General features: G+C 45.1%; 1 protein-coding gene across 1 annotated transcript; it reads right to left on the bottom strand.

The window, feature by feature from the left end:
- Positions 1-3,688: 3,688 nt before the first annotated feature.
- On the bottom strand, positions 3,689-17,538 carry LOC113035533 (serine/arginine repetitive matrix protein 1). Its single transcript, XM_026191164.1, has 10 exons — positions 17,456-17,538; positions 16,891-17,070; positions 16,555-16,809; positions 16,305-16,409; positions 16,060-16,197; positions 15,331-15,438; positions 15,100-15,131; positions 12,606-14,967; positions 12,270-12,381; positions 3,689-4,657 (listed from the first exon to the last, which is right to left on the bottom strand). Exons 2-10 carry the CDS (start codon positions 17,047-17,049, stop codon positions 4,041-4,043), a joined length of 3,888 nt encoding a protein of 1,295 aa, XP_026046949.1. The 5' UTR covers positions 17,050-17,070; positions 17,456-17,538; the 3' UTR covers positions 3,689-4,040.
- Positions 17,539-26,847: the final 9,309 nt, after the last annotated feature.

The raw sequence follows: 26,847 nt of genomic DNA, 5'->3' as shown, positions 1-26,847 counted from the left end.
CTGCATGTTTCTTTACATCTGTCGTGCACTCTAGAGGTTTCCTGGGTATGCAAATTCTTATACATGAGCCATTTTCACAGAAGCCAATTGGTATGCAAACTGATAGATCAAACACTTGCGTCCATGTTGATAGTATACTTGCACATAAACCACTACATTGGACATTGATGTGTCACTCCATACCCCGCCACCCACTGGTCAGCCAGTGGACATTTGTAAGTGGACATGTAACAAAAAACAAAACTCTTTTAAAAGCATGTTTAAAAAATGAAGTTCAAAAATATTTTTTCTTGCCTGAAGATGAATAAAAATACTTAAGAAAACAATCCTGATTGAGGTTGTCATAATTCATGCATGAAAGAGTTAAATACCCCCCTCCCCAAACTGAGACGCCTACAGATGCATCTGTGACAACAAACTTATGACAGCTCTTTGGTTTGCACTTGCACAGACTGTGTGACGTTTATGAAATGCATTGTTCACAAAAGTAACATCATCACACTTTTTTTAAAAGAGTCAGAATCTTTATTGTCATTGTGCTTTAAGAACAACAGAAACTGTATCCAAACAAATTCAGTGCAAGTGGCAAGAGAAAAAAAGTATAATAAATAAATAAATAATATAGTATATAGAAGACTGTATATGAGAATGGACAAGGGAAAATATGGTTATTGCACAGTGATTTAATCCTTAGAAAAATATTGTAGAGTTAAGAGTTCGCATTTTCACAGTGGTTTATCCCCGAGTATATTTATTAATGCAACAGCCGGTTTTGGCTTGAAGTGTCCTGCACCGGCTGCCTGAGGGTAACAGCTGGAACAGGTGATGTGCACATTGCCTGCATGTTAAAACATCAGGGCATGCTTTCACATACGAACTTCTCCCTCCTCGTGGTACCCCTGAGTTTTGTTTTAAGTTTGTTTTCCTTTAAAGCATGGCACGTCTCTCTGCTTTCATCAACCTAAAATGCTCCTCCCAAAGATCCCACCTCATGCCTCTGAATACCAGCTGCTGTTCAGCTTTAAATCTCAGAATAGTTTGGCACTCATCATGTTCCAGTTTTCTAAGAAAAAATTAGGAAATGTGTGAACTAACAGCTGATTCGAGTCTGTCAGTGTGTCCGCATTTCTCAAATTTCTCATGTTTTTGAAGCTACGGCTGAAGTCTGTTTCAACAAATCAAACCGACTCCACACTGGATAAATAAGAAACTGTACAAAGTACTAGTGCAAATAATTAATACAAACTATTATGCAAATTATGATTGGAAAACAGAGCAGGGCACCGGCTTATGACCCAAATGATCTAACAGTGGGTTGTTTCACTGTGTTCATCAGAATGAAAGCCTGGGGGACGAAGCGTCTCTCTGGCAGCTGGTTTTTCATCACAGAGCCAGTTTATTTACTAGTTTGAAACCTGAAAATATAACAGCAACACTTTCCCCTGTAGGTCTGCGAGAGACGTCCTGAGAGTTACGTCTGACTTGTTGGAAATTACTAAGCACATTTGCAGGAAATTAGCTGGAAAATTAGCAGTGGTGGGATTTTGAAAGGTTTTCAGGGGAAACAATGGAAGCAGCAAACTTTCAGCTCATCTTCTCAGGCTGCAGACATCTGTCTGCTTCAGCTTCTGTTTGATGAAATATTCAAACTTATGTTGAATTTCATGAAGGCTCATCTGATCAGCTGTTTCTATTGGATGCTCTGATGCATACTGACTCAGCAAGTAGTTTTCGCTCACCTGATCCATCACAGGTACACAGCAAAAACTAACACTGGAGAGTGTCTATATGGGTCCACACCTCTGAGTGTTAAATACAACACTGTTGAGTGTTAAATTAACACTTTTGACAGTGTTATATGTTTAAAAGTAACCCAGTCAGTTTTGAAGATTAACAAAGACTAACACTGAGCAGTGCTGATTTTCTAACACTGGAAAATAACTCAAAATGTTAGAAATATTCCAGCGCCTGTGGCACGTGTGTGTGTGTGTGTGTGTGCGTGTGCGTGTGTGTGTGTATGTATGTATGTATATATATATATGTATATATATATATATGAACGTCTACAGGAGGTGGAAGAAAGATTTCTGTGAGATTCTGAGTGTCCCCTCCTCTCCATTTCTATCCAGGTGAAGGCAGGAATCCCACCAGGAGAAACAGGAGAGGATGAGCGCAAGCGTCCAAAGTTTCTGCTCAGAACGGTTCACCTGCTGAGTCCTTGACTCACCTAGAGTGTCTTTATTGGCCGAAACCTGCAAAGAAACCAGAAACTCACCTGGTCAGCTCAGACAGGTACCACACGAGATGAAAGCTTGAGTGCAGAACAAACTGCATGTCTGTCACGTCTGAAATGTTACGACTCAAACATCAGAGCTCTAAACTCTGACCGGTGTCATCGATCCATCCCTTCACATTCACTCTGCGCACAGCGGGGACGAGTTTAACGACTGTCGTCTCAGATGTTAAGAAAAGGAGAGTTTGGATCTACTGCACTCAGTCAAGTCTTTCTAGTTTCAGGGATGAAGCTCTTCGTCTCTCCAGTTTCCTGACCTCACAGTATCATTCTTTTAACTCAGTCATTAACTTACAAACACAGAGACATCAGAAAGCTGCAAACCCACAACACACACAACCCCTAAGAACATCAAATCATTCTGAGCTTCATTTTTCTAACAAGGACTATTTGGGTATCAGTGACCTCTCAATGTGCATAAATATGTTTTTGGCTTTGTTCTCTTTCCTGAGCAGGTGATAAGAGACCATCTTCAGTTACAAACTGCTTAAATGGAACATTTAAAGACCAAACTCTCACTTTCCAACTCAACATATGAATAGATCAGAATGAGCAGGAAGCTGAAATGAAAGGATAGACGTGTGTTCATTAAATGAAAGCGATCACTTTTCAGAGCTTCTGTGGCTGCACAGGAAACACACACACATTAACCTACCTTACTGTTTTCACAGGTGTGTTATGTAGAATTCGACACCCACAGGAGATCCCTGCTCCTAAATGTTGCACAGCTTGCTCCACCAGCACTAACCAATAAATGATCATTACTTATGGTCACCTATCAATAAACATGCATCAGGAGCCCAGCAGCACCTTCAGAGGGTCACACTGCTCTGACCTATGACCTTTGAGCTTGAAATTCTCACAATGACATGAAAAAACCCTTTTTAAACAGATTTGATTGTTTTAAGGTCTGAGGTCGTCCCAGATGAAATGACCTTTTTTCAAAAAGCAAAACAAAACAACTAATTTCTGTTTAATTCACTGTCTGAAACCACAACCGTTCACACAGGAAGTCCCGCCCACAGTCACCTGATTCAGAGCAGCTTTGACCTTTAAACAAAGACATTGAAGAGAAAACAAAACAAAAACAGGTGAAAAAAAAGCTTTTTTACACTTGGAACAAAGCAGTAACTTATATGACAGATACACAGATACTCTGATTCAGGTTTCTTTAATGCTTCTCTGACTGAAACAATCAGCATCCTTTCATTTCTGTCTCAGTTATCAAAGACCAGATGTGAATGCCGGCCTTCATCTACATAATTATTAATAACAAAATGGTTCTTCTCCATCCTCCGCTCTGATAATATTGCGGATGAAGATGTCACCGAAGCTTCTGACAACTCCCACATATTCACAGATCATTGTTTTAGACGAGACATTTATCACAAAGACCAGACTGAATCAGTGTTTATTTCATTTTCAGAACACAAACACAAAGCAGTTTAAATCATGAACATGCTTTTTGCTTAAATCAAATGTAGGTTTAACAGCTCCATGCATGAGAAAAATGTCTCTGCATACCTGCTGCATAACATTAAGTCGTAATGGCTGAAAATGAGCTGACATTCATGAATACAGTGAATTATTATTACCATAAGATGTGAGATATGCTACACAGTAAGCTAAAACAGTTTCATTAGTCAGGAGGTGGTCTGTGCAGATACAGAGTTGGTGAAAAACTGCCTAGCTATCCTCAGAAATAAACCTAAAAAAAAAAGAAAGAAAGAAATGAATGTGAAACCTCTCAGCTCTTCTCAGAGGCGGCGTTCACCTCCATCTCCCACTTCTCCAGGAGGTCCTGCAGGTTCAAATTGAAAACATCGATGCCCTTTTGGGAAAGGTGTACACCATCGACCCGGTAAAGACCTGTGTTTGCGCCACAGCGGATGTTATCGTGGGTCAGAGAGGTGCCACCCAACTCTGAGATGATATTTTGGATCCGGCGATTTACCGTAGTGCGGACCAAATCGACCTCGTGGCTGTCCACTGAGTGGCGCCACACCCTTCGAGGGAGGATATTGGACCACACAAGGACGCACTGTGGGAAGATGCTCCTCATAGACGTCAAGTCCTTCTTGACGGAGGCTAGCAGGTCTGTGGGGCTGTCGGTGCTCAGGTCATTCCCCCCCAGGTGCAGGATAAGGACATCTGGGTTGGGCCAGGTGACCTTCAGCTGGTGGAGCTGCGGCAGCAGCTGAGACCATGTCATGCCCTGGGTGCCCTTCCACCAGACGGTCACCTTGCCAGGGTCCATGCCCAGCTGCATACCTACCTCCGGAGACTTGGCACGTGACTCGGCCCAATACACCAGTGAATGACCGACGATCCAAACGTTCCTGGGCTCACTGCTGACTTGTTTACCTGGAAATTTCAACAGGATATACTTGTAAGTGCCAGAGCCTTATGGAACATCTTCACAAGCTGAACCCACATCACATTTAGCATCAAATCCCAAAGCTAAGACTACTCCATCTTCAAGCTGGTTTCACAAAGTTCTTTTAGACCAAAGCATCAGGTCAACTTTAATTAGCGCAAAATTATAATTTTAAAACGTCCAGAAGAGATTTGCAGTGCTTGGACACTTGTGACGGGTGACAGCTGAATTAAAGGTCCATCGACCTTTGTGAAACAAGCAACCTTAATACAGGTGACATCACATAGGATTATCTGTGCAATATTCACCCTCTCAACTTCATTTGTAGATGAGGTTCCATTTTGCTTCATTGTGCTTACTTGGTGCATTATTAAACCTTTTCTTTGTCGTATTTGCTGAAGCTTTCTAGCTCAATACATCAGTGACTATATAAATTACTGAAGTGATAATTACCATTTCAGGAAAGTTAAGTGTTAAGCCAAAAGAAAACCTACCATTTACAGGTTTGTGATAAATTAGTATCTACATCTTCAGACTCATGACTTTATTGATATGTTTATATTTTAAAAATGTACTTTTGACTATATTACAGCAATCAAAACTATCAGCCTGATTAATCAAGAGACCAAAATGATTACCTACCTTCGCCATCAAGACATTAAATAAATCTGCTGTGTTTTTATTTTAAACCTCTTTAAAATCTAATGTATGCAAAGCTGTTTGCGACCGTTGCTGTAGCAGCTTTTATATCCCTAGCTAATAACTCAGTCCCAAATAACATCTCATTTCTTAAACATTTCATTTTTACAGATAATACTGATGCACAAAGAACACTATCAGCTTCATTCTAAGGCCGTTTTACTCCGAGGTTGCTTCAGAGACCAATATTTCATGTGGGGAAAGGAAATGGAGCTTAAGCTCAAAAAAGCCCAACGAGGGCAGACAAATGGGAATGTGGAACCCCACTACACTCGCTTGACTGTCATTGGGGGTTACGGCCAGTGTTTCAGGGCTTATAGCACAGTCGAGTCATAGCCAGGTAACCGAAACAATATCTGGGAGAAAAATTCTCTTTCCATAAACTTTTTATCATTTACAATCCAACCACCAATGGTGACACGTTTAAACAAAGCTGAAATCTCTATTGGAGATCACATTTCAGCCAGTATGAAGTTCTTCTTCTCTCCACATGGAACACTAATGGCTGAATCTGCAGGCAGTGTCCAAGGCTTCAAAATGGCCTTAAAGTGGTCCATTTTTTTTGTATGATCGGGGCACGCATTTACATCTGATCATTACTACTGAAACTATTGGTGGATATTTAACAGCTTGACTAGAGTGTGGGATTTAGTCATTGAGAGTACCTTAAAACTACAAAGATGAAGTTAGTGAGGGGGTGGATCCAAAGAAAGAGTCATTTAAGTGTGGGTCATATCTTTAGAAAGTGCAAGGCGTAGGCCTATCTAGTATAACCCTCTGTTCACATTATGCCCTGTTGTTAGATTATTTGAGAGATTTTCTCCATTTCCATTTCCCAATTCCATATTGGACCTCATTATTTCACTGACATCTAAACCAAACTGGTCTAAACTGGAAGTCCAACCTGTGAAACCTCACAGGTCTGCAACGTGAATAGAAGTTACCTGAGCACATGTTTAAAGGCAGAGATGAGACCTGTTGTGTGTGGAGTCACACTGGATGTAAATGCGTCAAAGTGTGAGCTGTGACAGACGACCTACTGCCGTTTGGAAGATGGAAGTCCAAAGGTTTGAAGTTCAACCACTTCCTGTGACACGGCCATGTTTGTGGCACAGAAAATAAATACAGAACCCAAAAGGTGCGGATAAAGATATCTATACGACCATCAGGCAGGATTATCAGCAGTGCGTCAGTCCCAGCTTCAAAAGGAGTTCTCTGTTAGCTTTCTGAGCTAACATTGGTATTACCGGTAAGACAAGCAAGAAAAGTAAAACGTCCCTATCATATAACAAAAGCTGGATGGCTTAAAATATTGGTTTTACAACTCTTGAAATCTAATTTTACATTCAAACATAAGAGTATCAGATTGTGCTACATGATACTGATGCTCTACCAAAGAAACGGTGATCTCTAGCTGAGACTAGTGTCACAGACCAACAGGTACAATCCCAACCATGTAATCAAGTTAAACAACCCCCCTCCCAAAAAAAAAACCCAAAACAAAAACTTTGCACATTTTATATAAAGGATGATTTAAATTGATCTCTTAAATTGAAACACAATGCTATGCTGCCTTAAACAAGTTTTAAAAGTATTCTATGATCAGAAGCAATATTTGTACTGAGGGCAGTGGACCCATTCTGCTACTCCATATCGGAATATATAACTGATGTTCTTATTAAATGTGACTAACTTTCACATAATGTTATAAGTCTAACTAAAAGTCATCCAAAAACTCTGACTGAACCATCACTTTATGTTTTGTCTTCTTTCAAGAGACAGCCAATCAGGAGAAAGTGGCTTTTATATAAGGTGGCCTTCAAGAGGCAAGAGCTCTTCAGGCGAGTATAAAGACTTAGTCACAGGATACAAATACAGAGCTGGAAATTAGCAGAATAGGTCCACTTCAAGCTAATGACACCTGCGTAATGAAGCCTATGGTAACAAGATGGGTAATCTAATGAGATTAATATGGACGTTATATACCTGGAGTAAATTTTCCAAATGAAACAGGACAAATTTATCTGGACACAATGCTCTTCATCATACTTGCTACTCTTTTGTGACATTCAAAGAAGCCTATAAAACACAAAATCTTGTATCTAAGATTGAAATCAAGCAGATGTGAAATAATGTAGTTAGCAGTCCAAACAAGTCTACTCTGGAACAAAAGTCACATCCTTAATGAGTAACCTCTCTTATCTCTCATTAGGTACCAAATTAGTTCTAAAATATTAGATAACCAAACATTTTTACCTGCGGTGGAATTAAACAACCTTCTCAAGGAAGCTTTCCTGATTCACGAGCTCTTCCAGTTAAGTATTAAACCTGGCTGGATAAAAATAACTATTCCCGAGTTCCTTTTACTGTAAATGAATAAGGAAGGCTTTACTTGTTGGTGCCCGGATTACGAGTAGTCTCCTGGATCTTCTTCTGCACACTTTTCAGTTCGATGCAAATGGAAATGAGCAAACTTGACTTACCCTGAGTATTTCATTAGGACTGGACTCAAGAACTTCAAATCAAACACAAAAAAATCTTGTGCAAACAATTATGTAAAAACTAAAGACTAAATGCCTAGAAAAGTGGACTTGTTAGCAATAATCAACCAAATTATAATTACCGCTTAAAACAATCAGAAAAGAAGCTGTTTCAAGATGGAACAAACGCTCATTAAAAGATGGCAAAGCATTCGTGACCGCGAGACATTTTGGCTTAAGAGAGCAGAGTTCATAAGAACCTGTAGCTTAGCATTTCCAATATACTTCCAATGCGAAAATGGACACAGTCTGAGATCTGCTGTATTTAAGGTACTGTCATCGTTAATGAGCTACAGCTGACATAGTTTCTAACACTATCTGCAGGAAACATTTTCTCACTTCAGTCAAATGTCCGTTTTGACATCCTTAAGCTCGGACAGTATATATCAGTAACATGCATAGATGGCTGATATATACCTAACATTAGCTGTATAACGGCTAACTACACACAAAATGACAGCTCTAGACAACCTCTTAGCATTGCATGCATTTGGGCAGACGGGGCTCAGAGTACGGGGCTGGACTACTTCATTCGACGCTAATTCATGTACGCCGAACTTATTCCTGTACTGACGCTCCCTCATTATGATACAACCCTAGATCTTGGATCTAGGCAGTTCTGATAAGACTGAGACCTCGACTACTTAACCTTGAATTTTAGACTAAATAAAGAAAAGAATAGTAGCTACCCAAGATTTTGATAAGACAGAGCAACCAAATATAGATAGGAATGAGTCAATCTATGAATTTTGGGATGGTCTTTATCATGGTCTTCCTCCTGGTGAGCTGAATCAACATACTGAGTTTATTAAATGAAAGCAGGTATCAGGAAAAACATAAAACCATTCAAAGCTTAGAAATGGGATATTATACTAGCTGTTCAGTGTTTACACTCAGTGGTCACAATTTCAGTACACCTCTCAGTATTTGGTACTGTGTTGAGGCTGAGAGGCCCGATACAGGATCTACTGGCTGTTTGGGGCTCAAATCAGGATTTGCCTTCGCTGTCTCCTGGAATTCCCTCTTTGGATTGGAGATGTGATCCTTCATCCAAAATTATTATAGACCTTTATTTTAGGACGACCCAGAGGTAAAACCAGCATACAAGCAGTCAGCAAATACCATTTAGCAAAAGAATATACTGTCCACAAGGTACCTGTGGACAGCTACAGGTACCTTGGTGTTCATCTGAACAATAGACTGGACTGGACTCATAACTCAGACGCCCTCTACAGGAAAGGGCAGAGCAGGCTGTACCTGCTGCGGAGACTCAGGTCGTTTGGAGTGGAGGGCCCACTCCTGAAGACCTTCTATGACTCTGTGGTGGCTTCTGCTATCTTTTATGGCGTGGTCTGCTGGGGCGGCAGCATCTCTGCTGGGGACAGGAAGAGACTGAACAGGGTGATCCGAAGGGCCAGCTCTGTTCTAGGATGCCCTCTGGACCCAGTGGAGGTGGTGAGTGACAGGAGAACGGCGGCTAAGCTGTCATCCCTGATGGACAACATCTCCCACCCCATGCAGCAGACTGTGACAGCACTGAGCAGCTCCTTCAGTGGGAGACTGCGGCACCCACGGTGTGGGACGGAGAGATTTCGCAGGTCTTTCCTCCCCACTGCTGTCAGACTCCATAATAAAGACTTTAACTGAACAAACACACACATCCACACATGTGCAATAATACTAAGTGCAATAATCCTTTCTGTCATCGTTGTATTTTTACTCAGTTGTATATAGTATTTGTATTTGTATTCTATTTTTATCTTATTGTATATTTATTTTATTTTATTCTATTCTGTACAGTTGTGTACTGTATTTATTCTTATTGTATTCTAATTTTTGCCTCATAACTTTTGCACTGTCCACTTCCTGCTGTGACCTAACAAATTTCCCACGTGTGGGACTAATAAAGGTTATCTTATCTTATCTTATACCTTCTGAATTACATGTACCGTATTTTCACGACCATAAGGCGCACTTAAAAGTCTTAGATTTTCTTCAAAAAGTACGGCGCGCCCTATAGCGCAGTGCGCCCTGTGTGTTGTAAGGAGGACGTAGTAGAGAACACCATGAGAACGCTAAAGGGTGAAGTGTGGGCGTTGATCGTATATACCGGACAATCGCACATACCTGTATAAAAGGACAGGTATGTGCATTATGTGGAACATCGTTGTTTTAACAACCCTGAAAATGGCAAAGAGACACGCTTACGAAGCACAGTTTAAACTGAAGGCCATCAGCTATGCGGAGGAACATGGAAATCGAGCAACGGCGAGAGAATTTAAGATTAACGAATTGATGGTTCGAGCAAAGAACGAGCGGGAGAAGCGTTTCGACGGTCACCATTCGGCTAAAAGCAGTTTCACTAGCTGAAGAGATGAACATTGAACATTTCCGAGGAGGTCCGTCTTGGTGCTTTCGTTTTATGAAACGGTGCCATTTTTCCATCCGGACCAGGACTACGGTAGCGCAGCAACTTCCAGCGGATTATAAGGAAAAGCTGGCCATCTTCCGCTCCTACTGCAGCAAACACATCGGCGACAAAAACATCCAGCCCAGCCACATCACAAACATGGACGAGGTCCCGCTCACTTTTGACATCCCGGTGAGTCACACTGTAGAGAAGAAGGGGACCAGCACGGTAGCGATACGCACAACGGGGCACGAAAAGTCTTCTTTTACTGTTGTGCTTGGCTGCCATGCTAATGGACAGAAACTGCCGCCTATGGTGATTTTTAAGCGAAAGACTTTGCCTAAAGAGAAGTTTCCAGCAGAAATCATCATTAAGGCAAATGAAAAGGGCTGGATGGATGAGGAAATGATGAAAGAGTGGCTGAGGGAGGTGTATGTAAGGAGACCAGGTGGTTTTTCCACGCATCACCATCGCTCTTAATCTGTGACTCTATGCGTGTCCATCTCACAGACGATGTGAAAAAACTAGTGAAGCAAATGAACTGTGAGCTTGCTGTCATTCCGGGAGGCCTGACAAAGGAACTCCAACTGCTGCACATCGGTGTGAACCGCCCGTTCAAAGTAAGGCTGCGAGCGGCCTGGGAGCGATGGATGACCGATGGAGACCACAGTTTCACCAAGAGTGGAAGGCAGCGCCGGGCGAGTTACGCCACAATTTGCCAATGGATTGTAGATGCTTGGGCTAACATGTCTGCTGGCACTGTTGTTCGAGCTTTCACAAAAGCAGGCATCGTTTCCGAGGAGCCGCACGACACGGAAATTGACTCTGACGGTGAAGAAAGTGAACCTGGCATGTTTGATGGAGATTTAGCGCAGCTGTTCAGACACAGAGGATGAGGACTTCGATGGGTTTGATTGATGATGAAAATGTGAGTACCAAACTTTGTTTTGCTCCTGCTTTATTTTTAAATATGCACACTTGTATGCTTGTGTGTTGTTGATGATGACGATTACTGGTAATAAAAATGTGAGTAAGGTACCGAACTCAGGTTTGCTCCCGCTTTATTTTTAAATACGCATACGGTACTTGTATGCGCCCTATGATCCAGTGCGCCTTATGTGTGTGTTAAATACAGTAATGGCACACATAACTGAGACTGCGCCTTTTAGTACAGTGCGTCTTATGGTCGTGAAAATACGGTAGGTATGAATGACCACTGAGTGCAAGTAAATCTAAGCTGAATATGGTGCTAGCTTTCCAAAACATGATCACTCTGCCTACCTGTCTAGTTATCAATGTGGGTTGATGCTAAAAACTGTCAGGTTCTGGACTGGTACTGAATGTTTGGTCATACAGTGTAATTACACTCAAAACAAAGTCTATATTCCAATGGAAGAGACCAAACGCATTATTTTGCGGAATTCAGATGGCAGCTGGTGGCTTCTCTCGATCATTGGATGAACCACCAGACTCAGTAAACGGGAGCGTGTGTGTGTGTGTATATATATATATATATATATACACACACACATACATATATACATACACATATATCTGACTCTACTGTGTAGGAATCTATAAGATGGCAGGGCCACCTAGGTGAAGAGACGTGACTGTATCTTAGCAATAGATAGGTCTCTCTCCAATAGGGCGTACCTGGCTAGCAAGGCTTGGGTAGTTACATGTTTTCAATTTCAGAGAAAGCAAAGCAATACTTCCTTGATGTTATCTTCTGAATGTTTTACCACGTGGCTGGGCTTCTCACTAAAACCTGCTTTTGTTTTTTTGTTTTTTGAATACTCAAAGTACCTGTCAAGTGAAATAAAAAGAAACCATGAAAATAATATACATTGTATTCAGTGGAAAATATATTTGTCATTCAAATACCTGCAAGTGAAAGGTTTCTAGTTAGGATGAAATATCTTATTTTAAAAACAGAGGTTCTGATACCTGACGAGATCAGCAAGCCATCCTTACTGGTCTCCCCTTGCTTCTTACGGGCTAGCATCTCCTTGAACTCCTGTTCTCTCTTTTCCAAAAGTCTCTGGTTGTACAAATCCAGCTGCAACATAAATATAAATACCTTCTGTCAAGACTTCCACCATGATGCAGTTGATCTTATCGTTCTTTTAACATTTCCTGGGTTTCTAACTCTCAAGTGCACAAGTTATCTGGAAACATACGATCTAAGGAAAGAACCAATCCAAAAAACAGACGTTCTGTAGTACATTTATTTTATCTCTCGTGCAGTAAAATATCTGATAGTCTAGTAGTGCCGAACCCTACCTTCTCCTTCTGCTTGAGCTTTATGTCATCTTCTGTCTCTACTAATGGGGGCTCTGTGGGTAAACTGAACTGGACAGATTTGACTGGTTTGGCTGGTGACTGAACAGCTAGAGATTTCACGGTCTCAATGACCTTCAGGCATCTCGCCACTGTTGTAGAGATAGCAGAGTGGTCAGTGCTTACAGGACTTGAAGATGTCAGTGTTGGTGATGGTGGTAGTACCACAGTAGTGATTAAAGGTTGTGTAGGACTGGTGGTCCCAAGGGGAGGTGCTTTGTCTGGCACTTCAATAAAAGGCAAGACTGATTGATTGGAGGGTGGAGAGAAAGGAGGCTGTCCAGGATGACGTCGTGGTGGAGGTCCAGGAGGCGGTCCCGGAGGAGGCTGTCCTGGCCGCCGTGGAGGGGGTCCAGGTGGAGGTCCAGGAGGTTGTCCCAGTGTTTGGAATTGTGTACCAGCTGCAGGAGGAGTTTGAGTGACCATGCTGGATGTGGACGTCTGCGTTGGCAAAATCTCAGCGGTGACGCCAAGTGGCCAGTTGAATGGTGGTGTTGGATGTCGGTAGTGAGCAGGTGGAGGCCCAGAAGGGGGTTTTGGAGAAGGAGTGGTGGTGGCTGTGCTCCCCATCGTTTTGGTAAGACTCTGTAGCTGTTGTGCCTTCTTAAATGCTTCTAACTCTTGCTGGTCCAGGAAATCTTCATATTCAGACACGTTAGTTTTCTGTCTGCTGAGCGGCTCCAAACTGGAGGATCTGACAGGCGAGTGGGAATGGATGCGATCCGATTCCAGGGAACCGGTTCTGGTTGTCCGCAGTTCTTCCCGTGGAGCCGATGAAGTGTCTCTCTCCGTGGAAGATCTCGGGCTAAAGACTTTCTCCTGGGCTTGGCTGGCTAGTTTAGAGACCTCTCCTGTGCTCAGCTTCAAGCCAATAGTACGAAGTAGACTCTGGATCTTGTCATAGGGTTCTGTCTTTGGATCCTCATTTGTTTTCTCAACAGAGGAACGTTTAGGGCTCGGTGGTCTCTTTTGCCCTTCTTGGGCTAGACTAATGCTTGGTGGCTCTTGAGCCAGCCCCACAATTCGAGAGAAACCCTTACCATCCTGAAGAGCCCGCTCATGAGGCAGAAGGTCATCATTAACATGAACTGGTCCCAAATTCTTTTCAGCATCCACCTTTCGGTTAAGCATATCAAGGAAACGGTCCAGGGGTGGTTTCTCAGTTGGAGGAGACAAGCGTGACTTCTTCTCCTTTAGTTTGGGAGAAGGGCTTCTAGGAGGTGAGTCTATGGGCGAAGGGGGTCTGAATGAGGTCTGGCATGAGGATGTGGCAGCACTATGGGACAAAGGCGGGTGAGTCGAAGCTGTGTGAGCTTTGCCAGCGTGAGAAGGGGGCGAGAGGCCACGAGGTTCTGGAGAGTGGCTTCGTTTGGCTGGGGGATATGGATCGTAAGGTCGGTCCACATACGCCGGGTCATAGTAGCGATCATCGTAGGGTTCATCATAAACATCGTATCGATCAGTGTAGCGGCGGCTGGTAGATGGCGGGCCACCATAGGGAGATTCACTATAGAGGTGACTTTCATAAGAGCGGTCACTGTATGGACGGTCACCATACTGATCTGCGTATGGCCGAGTGGCATACGGGTCACTGTAGGACCTGTCTTGGTAAGCACTATATGGGCGGTCATAATAAACATCGTCGTAAGGAGGACGGTGGAGATATTCTGGTCCATCTGGTCGTTTCTTTAAGATGGAACGGACCGGTTTGTACTCGGCGAGGGGAACGGCGATCCTACCGTGGTCGTAGTCAATGCAGGTCCTCTGTCCAGGTTCCAGTCCTCTTGGGTCCACCAGCGACTTTTTGTAGGCGATCATTTCATTCAGCTCCTCCAGTTCCCGCTTCTTCCTCGCCAGCTCGTCATCCACAATTCCACCTCGCCTAGGAGGAGGGCTCAGTTCCCTCCTCCTCTTGTGATTTTCTTCATGGTCTCTGTTTGTTTTACTCCTTCTCTTGCTGGCCCGGTCTTTGCTCCTCTCCCTGCTCCTGCTTCGGCTCCTACTGGAGCTCTTGCTCCGGCTGCGACTCCTGCTCCTGCTCTTGGAGCGGCTTCGGGTGCGCTTGTGTAATCTCTCTCGGCTTCGCCTCTGCCTGCTGCTCCGGTGTTCACGTTCGACGCTGGAGCTGCATCTCTTTTTGATACGTCCAAACTGGTCTCTGGAGGGACTTCTGCTCCGACTCCTGCTCTGACTCCTGCTGTATCTACGCCTTGTGGCGCTGTAATCCTTCTTGTTAGTCTTACTGTCCTGTGCTCTGAGATTTTTCACCACTGCCTTCAGCTTCTCTGCCTCTGGTTTTTCCTTCCTGAGGAAGTTACAGGGAGGTTGTTCTTAATAAGTTTTACAACTTTTCCGAGATACAAAAAGAAATATGGCATTTATTCAGAGCCAAACGTATTTACATGAAGAGTGGTAACATTTTGAATGTATAACTTACTCTTCGGTAGCTTTTGTCAGCTTGATGGTCATCTGCCAAAAAAGAGTTATGACAAATTCATTAGAATGATGACGATTTTGCATTCTTCGCAAAAGATTTCTTACAGTTTGAAGGAAAGTTTGGAAGACTCCATAAAAATGATGGCATAAATTACCAACAGAACTAATGAGAGTTTGCCCACCATGCACCTCCACACTGGACTAATGTAAACATAAATCAGGTCATCCTCACCTTTCCTTTGTTTGCACCGACACCACCAAGTTTCCTCACTGGGAGGAAAACGCTCTCTGTGTAACGTTTTATCCTAATGGCCTGGACTCCCCCGTCTGCTGTTTCATGCTTGAAAGAAATGACAAACATCATTTTAATCGGAAATGTCACCAGGCGCGTCCAAACGCGTGATTTCCTCACGTTTGAGCTTGAAGCGTTAAATCTAACACCAACATCAAGAGAAAAAACAGAGAGGTCTGCAGAGGAAAACTCCGAGACTGGACTAAACAGATGAAAACAAGATGTTCTTGAAGACGTTCCCCTCATTTCATTTTAAAAGTTCGGTTGCTACCAACCAGAAAGCCTCAGCACTTCCTGTCTTGTTTCTCTGCCAGCAGTTTGACGAGTTGTTCCGGAATATCATTTAGCTGCCTCTCAAGTGGATCCCTGATCCACTGGTTGGATAAACTCCACCTCCTCTGCAGCTAGTAGTCCTCGTTCTACTCGGCACACCACGGAGGCTTTCCAGGAAGAGCCTGGACCAGCTGGAGGCGGAGTCTGTCCGTGAGATGAGGGATTCACCGGAAAGGCAGCCAACTATTTTTCAGTAAGAGCAGTTTGTGTGCTTGTGTGACCTCCACAGATCACCTTGTGGTAGTTCCATTTAGAAATGTTTGGACCCTCCTCTGGAGTTTACCTGACATCCGGTAACCTTTCCCTCCACCCCGAGAACCCAGCAAGGGGACTCACCGGGACGATGCTAAACTCAACCTTCTCGTTCAACTCCAGCTTCTTCTTCTCGATCACCTCAGACATGTGGAAGAAGAGCTGGGGGTTCTGAGTGCACTTGATGAGCCCGGAGTCCTCCAAGAACTCGATCACGATGCCCTGGTTGGAAAAGCAACAGAGACCTGGACTCAGACCCTAAGAACCAAACTGAGGCCTTGTTCTGTTTTTGACTCTGAGGCTGGGAGTAACCGGACGTCAAGTCTTACGTGCTGACGCTGTTCAGTAGATTCTTCAAAGGAGTCGTGGAGAATTTCCACGCAAGTCGCCCGCTCCTCTTTGGTCTCCCGATGGGTTGCGATGTTAAAGCGCACCTGTGCAGGCGAGACACAGTTCAGGATCAGGTTCAAAAGAAGCAAACGTTCTGTAGATGCTGAACTCTGAGACCTTATTTGCGTTTATTTTGCAAATAAACGCGGCTGGTCTGAAACATAGAAGAAGAAAGTCCAGCGTCCTCACCTTGTCACCATCGAGCATGGTGGCAGTGGTCAGGAGGTCTTTGGGGCCAAAGGTCAGCTGTTTCTGTTGGCCGTCGATGGTCATCACCAGCCGGCCCACCTCTACGTCCGATTTGGTTTTGACTTCAGCAACAGGAGGCTTTTCCTTCGTTACCTCCTCATATGTCTTCTCCTTCTTCAGCTCCAGTGTTACCTCCTGTCCTCCCTGCACCTCTCCCTTCTCTCCCTCCTCCATTTTCTCCACTTTTATTTGCACCTGAAAGAAAACAACAAACTGAGTGTTTTCTTTTCGTTTTTCAGGGAAATTGCCGTTTCCACAGAGCTTTTGAAGTTGTACCTGTCCAGCATCGGCAGCTCCTTGCTCCTCCTCAGTCGCCTCCTCTTTCTCCTCGAGCTCCTTCTTTATTGTCTTGGGAGGGTGTCTGGGAATTGATTTGAGGATGGTGCCTTCAAATCGCTCCTTGCTGATGTCGTCCAGCGTGTCGGGGTCTCTCATTGTGAAGCCGAGCGGCGTCCACTGCAGAATGTCAGGACAGCGAGCGTTCAGAAACAGTTCAGAGTTTTATATTTGTGGCTCGTGATATTTTTGTGAAGATAAACGGACACAGTCAAAAAAAAAAACAAAAAAAAAAACAGTTTAATGCACTTTTATGAAAAAATAAAATGACAATAAGAAGCTCTGATTGGCGAGTCATGACTCCCTGATTTCATTCAATAACCATTAGTGGCTTGAACGCTCAGGACCCGCCTACTTTGCAACGCTAATGATATTATTATTGAGCTGTTGGCGTGGGGCGCCCTCTGTTGGCTGTTGTGGGTTTCTTTGCTATAAAAGAGCTGCAAAATGTGGCGTCGCAGCCTGAACTCAGCGCCTCTAACAACCTGAGCAACTCTTTCCTCACCTTGTCTTTGGCAGCTGCCAGTGCTGCAGCCACCTCCTCCTTCTTCTTCCGCTCCAGCTCCCTCTCACACTCCTCCTCCTCCTCTCTCTTCTTGCTCTTTTCCTCCTTCCTCTTCTTCCTTTCTTCCTCCTCTTTCTTCCTCTCCTCTTCATCCCGTTTCTTCTGCTCGTATAAGATCGGGTCCTCGATCTTCTTCGTCCTCCTCAGCCTGATGGCCCTTGTGTTCGATTTCACCTGTGGAGACAAAACGATGGATAAAACCCGCCCCCTCTCTGCAGCTCGCTCCCGTTTGGTTTGCGCACTCACCTGGATGGTCGTGAACTCCACCTCTTTCTGGACGTCGTCACCGTTGAACTCTGTATCGCTGAAGTTCTCGCAAACGTCAAAGGGAAGCTCGCCGTGCTTCTCCGACTTTAGGATGCCGACCTCTGGCCCCAGCGAGGTGATGATGCCCTGAAAGACAGCGGCTCTTGAGAGACCAGAAGCAAAACGGAGGAGGCGGGTCATCAGTGTGCGTGCTGCGTTACCAGCTCTCGCTCCTCTTTGGTGTATTTGAAGGTGAACGGGACTTTGGGTTTGATGTTGGCCGCTCTCCTCTTCCTCGTCACTGTGTCGATCAGCAGGTTGATCAGCACGTGGTCGTTCTTCAGAAGCGTGACGCCGCAGTCTCGATCGTCGAAGGTCACGTTGGTCCTGACGGTGCCGATGTTGGCGTGGACCTGGCCCGGGTAACCAGGCATGCCGGACTGGAGGCATGGGAGAGGAGCTTATTAAATAAACATGTTAACGGCCTGGCTTAAAGTCTGCTTACTTCTCCTGTGTAACAACCGTTTCTCTAGCTCACCTGTTTAAATTGGATTAAGTCTTACAGTTTTGCATGATTAGGGGCGTGGCCTGTTTGACTGACAGGTGGATCCTTCACCTGAACTGGACATGTGGGGCGTGTTTGTGCTGTTGGAGCCGTTTTAATGAGGTCACTGTACTAAAAGACTGTCTGAGGGGGCGGAGCAAGAGTTTGGCTCCACAGTGAGATTCTGGGACTGTGATTGGATGTTGCCGAGTGCCGATTTGAAGATGTTAATAATTTTCATTTAACACTGTTTGAAGTCAATTAGTGACATCTGCTGGTCAATAATAATAAAACATTAGTTACCGTCTCGGTTTCCCGTTTGTCTCATCTCATTTTAAAACTGTTAAAGTTTGAGTTCAGGGTCACCTTGGGTTCGATGATAGTCTGGCTGACGATGCCCTCGTACAGCTCCGTGTCCAGCACCATGTTGGGTCCGATCTCCTGCTTGGTCCTGGTTCTGATTGGCTTGGTGAAGCAGTCTTTGCTGGTGTCGTTTTCTGTCTTATCCTCCTCGTCGCCGCCGGCGGTAGCAGTGGCGGTGCAAAGGGCCAGGAGGAGGGGCTCCTTCACCCGCTGGATCCTGACGGCTCGTTTTCCCGCTCTCAGCTGACGGTAAGAGCAGAGAAATGTTTGAAACAGTCCGGTCAATGGCGCCGACGGCCACTCTCAGCTAACGGCCTCACCTGGATGATGGTAAACTCCACCTCCTCGTTGATGTCCTCCTGCGTGAACTCGACGTCGCTGAAGTTCTCTTTGGTTTCAAAGGCGAGCTCCGTGTCGTCCTGCCTCTTGATGACGCCTTCTGTCTCCTTCAGGCTGACGATGACGCCCTGTCGCCCGCAGATGAGCGGAAAAAGTAAAACCATCAGACAGAGAAGCCGATTTGAGAACGTGAGCAATCAGATATTTCTCGTTTGAGGATAGACAGCGGAGAGGTTTCACCGCACGAGCACCGCCGGCAGGCGAGGATTGGCCTGACCTTCTCTCTGATCTCCTTGGTGTGGCTGAAGGTCGCCGGGATTTTGGGCTTGATGTTGGTGGCTCTGGTCTTCTCTGTGATGATGTCAGTCAGCAGGTTGATGAGCACCTGGTCGTTCTTCAGCAGCGTCACCGTGCTATCCTTCCTGTCGAAAGGCAGGTTCCTCCTCACGGGCCCGATGGTCACGTACACCTGACCTGGGTACTGACGCTCGCCGGGCTGCACGGCAACAGCACGTGGAAACGTGGAGGAGAGGAAGTAGAAACAGAGACATGAAAAAGCTTTAAAAAGGAGCTAAAACATTTAATCTCTTTGTTACAGTTTTCTGGTCTTACTGAATAAAACCTGAATAAACTAAACGCAGCTGAACCGAATAAACAAAAAACACAACAGAAATGTGAGAAATGAGAACATGAAGACAAACACACCAAACACAAACTGACAAAATTAACCACACAACTTATTACGACGCTTCTTTTCTCCTTTAGCTTTTTAATTTTGACAGATGAATAAATCAGAAAATTCAGACTGAATTTAAAAACAAATGAAGAGTTTCTTGTAAATCTAATGGTACTAAGGTGGCTACATGCACTGGTTTAATTTTCACTGATGCAGCAGATCTATTTTGAAAAGCAGGCTCAGTCCCTGCAGCTTTCAGTCATCTCAACTTTCAATAAGCATGAAAAGTCATTAAACTGGGACAGAAAATGACTGTAGAAGGATTTTTAAACACTTTCAATGTTGTTAAAGATGTTGACTGGCCGAGGATGTTATTTAAGGACCAGAGAAAGTCTTAGAGATGTTCAACAGTTTGATTGGCCAATCACAGACAAACTGAGGCCTGCGGCTTCCTTGGACACGCTCTCAATTTAACAGATACAGAATATTAAGAAATTATGTTAGTAAATTAAATAAATCCAACAAAAGATGTTATTACAAAAAAAGATTAAAAAGATCCTAACTGAGGTTTGGGCAGGAGAGCTAAATCAGTGCATCACTGTATACGTAGACACATCCTTCCTGACTACACCCGCTGATATCTGTGTGTTTATTTTAAGTTTGTACTCTAAGAAAAGGGATGGATCCACAGAAATAAATCATGCAGACAGAGCTGGTATGAATATAACTGAACGTCTTAAAATTAATGAGATAGAACCCATCAGGTGCTGATAACCTGAGGTCATTACAAACAGCAGCTGATGTGATAACGTCAGTCTGTCCTCTGGGTGGAATAACTTCTTACAGAGGAGCCAAAAGAGTTTCACTCGCTCTGAGTAGATGATAGAAGAACAGTCGATGAACACATCAGTGAACACTGTAGGACTGCGGCCTCACAGAGAACAGATGATCAGAGATGGTAAATGGTCTGTATTTGTATAGCGCTTTACTTAGTCCCTAAGGACCCCAAAGCACTTTGCACTACAACCAGTCATCCACCCATCCACACACACACATTCACACACAGGTGATGGCAGCTACATTGTAGCCACAGCCACCCTGGGGCGCACTGACAGAGGCAAGGCTGCCGGACACTGGCGCCACCGGGCCCTCTGACCACCACCAGTAGGCAACGGGTGAAGTGTCTTGCCCAAGGACACAACGACCGAGACTGTCCGAGCCGGGACTCGAACCTTCCGATTACAAGACGAACTCCCAACTCTTGAGCCACGATCGTCCCAGATAGTCGTTAGAGCTGAGCGTTTGATTCAACTCGATCATGAAATCTTATTGGATACATTAAATTGTTATGGTTTTGAAAAGTCTGCTGTTGAATGAGTTAAGAGTTGTTTACTGCATCGTTTAATGCGAGTAACTCTGACACTTGTGGTGTTCCTCAGGGCCGTAGCCTGGGGCCACTTTTATTTTCTGTCTTTACAAACGATTTGCGTTTTGCTTTGGACAGCTCCACCTCTGCGCTACGAACCTCTGCTATTGAAGAAGCTAACAGGGATCTTAATAAACACATAATGAAGCTCACTGAGAGAAGGCCGAGGGTTTGCAGCAAAGCAAAGGGCAGCTAACTTTGAGGAATCTAAAACAAAACAGATTTATCAGTTTCTTCTTTGCTACATGAGTCCAAATAACCTGCTTCATACATCTGACGCTTCAGTGAGAATCTACAAAGTAGAAAGTTGTAAAAATAAAGAGAAACTATTCAATGAAGAGGTGTGTACAAACCTTGTATATATATCAAAAACATTTAACTGACTGTTAATTTCATGTATGTATCAAAATGTATTTAATGCTGAATTTGGCAGTTTGGGTCGATACAACTTTATTTATATGGCACATTTAAAACCGAAGCTACACCAAAGTGCTTCACAACAAGGTTAAAACATAAGATATAAGATAAAAGGCTATAACAGAGTACAACCCCCCCCCCAAAAGTAAAGTAAACAAGTAAATAAGAAATAAAACATTAGAGCACAGTTTAGAAGATAAAATTACTGGGTATTCATAAATATAAGGTGGGGGTATTTATACAGCGGAACATTAGTAGAAGATAAATAACATAAGGTTGATGTGCACTAACTGAAAACACTCGGTCAAACAGGTACGTTTTTAACTGAGATTTAAATGAATAGATGGAATCGGAGGTCTGTAATTTGCAAGGTCGTTATGATCAAGATTACTTTTTTTAGAACAGGCTGTACTACCGCATGTTTAAAGACTGTCGGGATGCAGCCGGAGGACAGTGATGAAATCATTAAGGATAGGACACTGGGCCCAATTACATCAAAACCATCCTTGACAAAGCGAGATGGGAGGATATCACGAACAGAGTCAGTATTTCTCAGTTGATCGCTTATACGCTTAAGAGTGGGATGTGACACCAGCTCAAACTGATGAAAAGTCGATGGGCATCCTGAGGTAGGGGCGGGGCTCCCCACTATGAGGTGTAAGGCTTTTAAAGATCTAATTTTATCTGTGAAGGAATTGAAAAATTGTTCACAGAGAGTTGGGGGAGCGCCCACGGCACTTTGGGACAAGGATTTACCACTGAATTAAAGATTTTAAATAACATTCGGGGGTTGTGAGTACTGGTAGCAATAATGTCTGATAGAAAAGCTGCTTTAGCCATTTTAGTGCCATTTTGAAATTCTGAGCGGCTCATATGTAGTATGTCAAAGGAAACTTGGAGCCTGTCTTTCTTCCATCCCCTCTCGGCTTGGTGGAAAGCACGACATAAGGCACGTGTAGGGTCATTTAGCCAAATTTGGGAGTGAGTTCTGGGACGTTTCCCTTTAACTGGGGCAACAGCATCAAGGATATGAGAGCATGTGGATATCAAAGAATTTGTGTAATCATCAGCCGTAAGAGATATAGAACAATTACAGATGCTGCAGAGTCAAAGGCCGCAGAGAAGTTAGCCACGGTATCGGGGTTGATTATATGCACCAGGCGTCGGGGCCGTCATAGTGTAGCTTTGATTTGCATAGGTCAACTTCAAACATAACTGGGAAATGGTCCGAAATCCCAGTATGTCAATGTTCTTAATACAAACATCCAGGCCACACGAAAGAAGGGGTAGGTTCATTTACCCACTGAAACAGGCTAAAAGTGTCAATAAGAGCGAGAAAATCCTTGGCTAGCGGATCACCCTTGCAGCAGATATGAGTATTAAAATCACCAATAATAAGAGCACAGTCATAGCTTAAGAGGAGAGATCCTAAAAGATCAGCAAAGTCAGCAATAAAAGTCTTATTGTATTTCGGTGGTCGGTAGACCAAACATATTGTCGGGGGGGCAGCCAGCTCCAAAAGTTGAACTTCAAAACTGGGGTAGGTAGGGGAGGGCAGGTGCCGCACTATATGTTTAATAACTGAGGCTAGACCTCCGCCTTTACCAGTGGGTCTGGGTGAACTAAAAAAGACAGTCAGGAGGGCGTAGCTCAGCGAAGGAGAGCGACTCCCCAGGACGAATCCAGGTCTCCGTCAGAAACAATGCGTCCAGCCCAGAGGTGAGGAAAAAGCTTTCAATAATGCAATAACTAAATGTATAAAACAAAGCAGCGCGGTTTCTCGAACTCACCTGAGGCTCCATGATTGGCTGACAGACAACGGCCTCGTAGATCTCAGGGTCCAGGTTCTCGGTCCCGCCCGGCGCCACCTTCACGTCGGTCGCTATCGAGCTGTTCTGCTCAGAAACAGGAAGTGACACAAGACCAGGTTTACAGAGAGAACTCATCCACGCCGCACGACTAACAGGCGGCGAGCCGGCGCCTCACCTTCTCCTTGCAGGCAGTGAAGTGAACTCTGACCCCGGCCGTCATGGCTTTAGGATTTCCAAAGAAGGCGTCGAAGCTGAAGTTGAACTTCTCCAGGTCTTCACGCATGATGTAACCGAACGTTGGCTGCAGGTCAAACACAGAAAAAGACGAAGATTCATACAGGTGAGCGGGTAAACAGGTGAGCGGGTAAACAGGTGAGCGGGTAAACAGGTGAGCGGGTAAACAGGTGAGCGGGTAAACAGGTGAGCGGGTAAACAGGTGAGGGTCAGACGGAATTCTCACCCCGATGAAGGAGATGATCCCTGTGGACCTGCCTGGAGGAGGCCTGCAGACAGAGAGCAGTTTAAACAGCAGCTACAGGAAGTGATGTCACATTTACAGCACAGGTGTTAAAGGGAGGGGGGGGCACGGTGCCCGTGTCGGTACAGAGATCAAAGCTGCTGAAACGAGCAGACCTCCACACTGACGTGACTGAATCTGTGAATTCCACAAACACACCGCTCACTGCTCCCACGAGCCGGCGTTCCACGTGGGAACTTTCATTTCTAAACTGAAATGAAAGCTTCAACTCAGCTGATGCGTCTCACACATAACTGTGCTGCCTGCTGGTTCTACAGATGCCCCACAGGTGTCAGCATAAATAAATCATTTATTAAATAAACAAAGAGAATACATTTGATGTATTTGTGGGTAGTCTGAGCACCACCATGTGAGCAGGGTTAGTTCCGCTATACTGAGAGAAGACGGACGTCTCCACCACCGAGCTGGTCGCAGTCTGCTTTTGATTTTAGGTGAACTGTCCCTTTAAAGAGGAGTGCAGTACCTGTGTGAGTCACACAAACACAGCCGCCAGCTCACAGGCGGAGGCAGCTGTTCAGCAGCAGCTCCAATGCTCTAAGGTAAAATTAGAGTTTATGTGAATGCAGTCTGGTGGGAGTGATTTTTGCCAACTGTACTTACTTTTCAAATGTGCGTTTTCCCAGCAGCCCCAGAGCTTTACTGATTGTGCTGACCTCAGGTTTAGGTGTCGGGGCAGGAGTGGTGGGGGCGGTGGGAGCAGCAGCGGCGGTGGGGGCGGGCTCAGCAGCAGGCATTTTTTTGGCCACAGCCGGGTCCTCAGCGGGCTTTTTAGCCTCAGATGATGTTGACTCCGTAGCCGGAGCTGAAATCAGAGCTTTGATCTAACAAAGAAAAAAAAGAAACCAGCAGGAGTCTTTACTGAGCGCGTTCAGTAACAGCCTCAGACACATCCTGCACACTTTTACATTTTAGTGACATCTGAACATTTTCAAAGTGTTCTGCAGTTTGTGACATGCTCCGAGACAACGAGCCAGGAACACCTGGCGAAGGTTCAACAGCCATCACTGTATCACCAACATCTGTCACACAGCTGCAGGTTAGAGCACGGCTCTGTCCTCGGGGATCAGGACTCACCCACTCGGGCTGGTCAGGTGGAGGGTTGGGCATGGGCTCTTCCACCACAGGCTGAAACCAGACAAACATTCACTTATTCTGACATAAACTGCGCTTTTATCACAGCTAACACACAATAATCAATAATCGGTGATCGATATCTGTGACTGAGGCAGTGTTTGTGTGGACTCTGCTGAGCTCTCACCTCTCCTGTCCAGCCGGGCGGAGGGTAGGCTGGTGGGTATCCAAAGGGAGGTATGCAGCTTGGGGGTACAAAGGCTGCGGGGTCCGGGGGAGGCATCCCAACCGTAGGCACAGGGGGAATCCCAGCTGGGACCACAGGGGGGGGCACAGGGGGAACCACAGGGGGGGCGACAGGGGGTATGGGTGCAGGAGGGATGGGCTCGGGGCCCCATGGTTCAGGGGGACCCTCCGGATCCCAGCCAGGATGACCCCATCCTGGCGGAGGGAGAGGCCGGTCGGGTCCCCTCCAGTCAGCCTCTGGGTGTAGGGGTCTCCAGTAATCAGCACGACGGTCCCAGTCCCAATCCTCCGGTCCCCAGCCAGGGGGAGGAGGTCCCCGTGGATCCCAGTCAGGGGGTGGGGGTCCTCGGCCGTGCCAGTCTGGGAGTGGCGGTCCTCTTGGACCCCAGTCCGGAGGCAGCGGTCCCCTTGGATCCCAGTCCGGGGGCGGCGGTCCTCTGGGGCCCCATGCACCATGAGGAGGCGGCCCTCTCGGACCCCATCCTCCGGGCGGCGGAGGGCCTATCAGGTCCCAGTCATCGGGCGGCGGAGGCCATCCACCAGGCGGTGGAGGGCCCCAGCCCCCAGGAGGTGGAGGTCCCCAGCCAGGGGGACCCATGTCAGGCGGATGTCCGTGTTCACTGAAGGGTGTAGCGGGAGGTGGGCAAGGGTCTGCGGCAGCGCCGGAGCCCCGAGACGGCGAGGAGGCTAGGCTAAGCTAAGCTAAGTTAGTAGCGGGGTTAGCCGGCTAATCAACCAACACCGCCAAGCTCACCGGAGGGTCCCGCTGTTAGCGCTCCTTTTCAGGATAAAAGCCGATCATCTGACGCGGCCGTGCGGAGAACTTTCTTCAGATATTTTCAGCGGAAAGTGAAACAATCACAGCCGAACTTCAGGCTTCCTCCGCTGCTCTGCGCTCCAACTGACCGCGGGACATTTTACCGCCCCCTACTGCCAGGAGGACGAAACTTCAACTACTGCTTCTGCTGCTGTCGGAAAAATCCCCGTTTGTCCTTCATGTATGTATCAATTTATAATTGATTAGAATAAGATCCCCTCCAAAGTATTCTTATTTATCAGATCCCAGAGCACCTTCTGCGATGATTTCTTCATGCAGACTTTGTGCTCCAAGCTGTTTTACCCTGCGAGGTTTCAGTCATGGCCTCATAAAATAAACAAATCAAACCAATATCCAACTTCCTTTTATCTGAAACATTTTTGAATAAATCAGAAAATTCAGACTGAATTTAAAAACAAATGAAGAGTTTCTTGTAAATCTAATGGTACTAAGGTGGCTACATGCACTGGTTTAATTTTCACTGATGCAGCAGATCTATTTTGAAAAGCAAGCTCAGTCCCTGCAGCTTTCAGTCATCTCAACTTTCAATAAGCATGAAAAGTCATTAAACTGGGACAGAAAATGACTGTAGAAGGATTTTTAAACACTTTCAATGTTGTTAAAGATGTTGACTGGCCGAGAATGTTATTTAAGGACCAGAGAAAGTCTTAGAGATGTACAATAGTTTGATTGGCCAATCACAGACAAACTGAGGCCTGCGGCTCCTTGGACACGCTCTCAATTTAACAGATACAGAATATTAAGAAATTATGTTAGTAAATTAAATCTGAAACATTTTTGCAAGAGTGATTAAATAAGTAATGTATATTTAAAGTGT

The sequence above is a fragment of the Astatotilapia calliptera genome, chromosome 13 (assembly GCF_900246225.1).
Source record: "Astatotilapia calliptera chromosome 13, fAstCal1.2, whole genome shotgun sequence".
Classification (NCBI taxonomy): domain Eukaryota; kingdom Metazoa; phylum Chordata; class Actinopteri; order Cichliformes; family Cichlidae; genus Astatotilapia; species Astatotilapia calliptera.
Note: the sequence above shows the minus strand (reverse complement) of the source record. Positions and strands in the feature narration are given on the sequence as shown.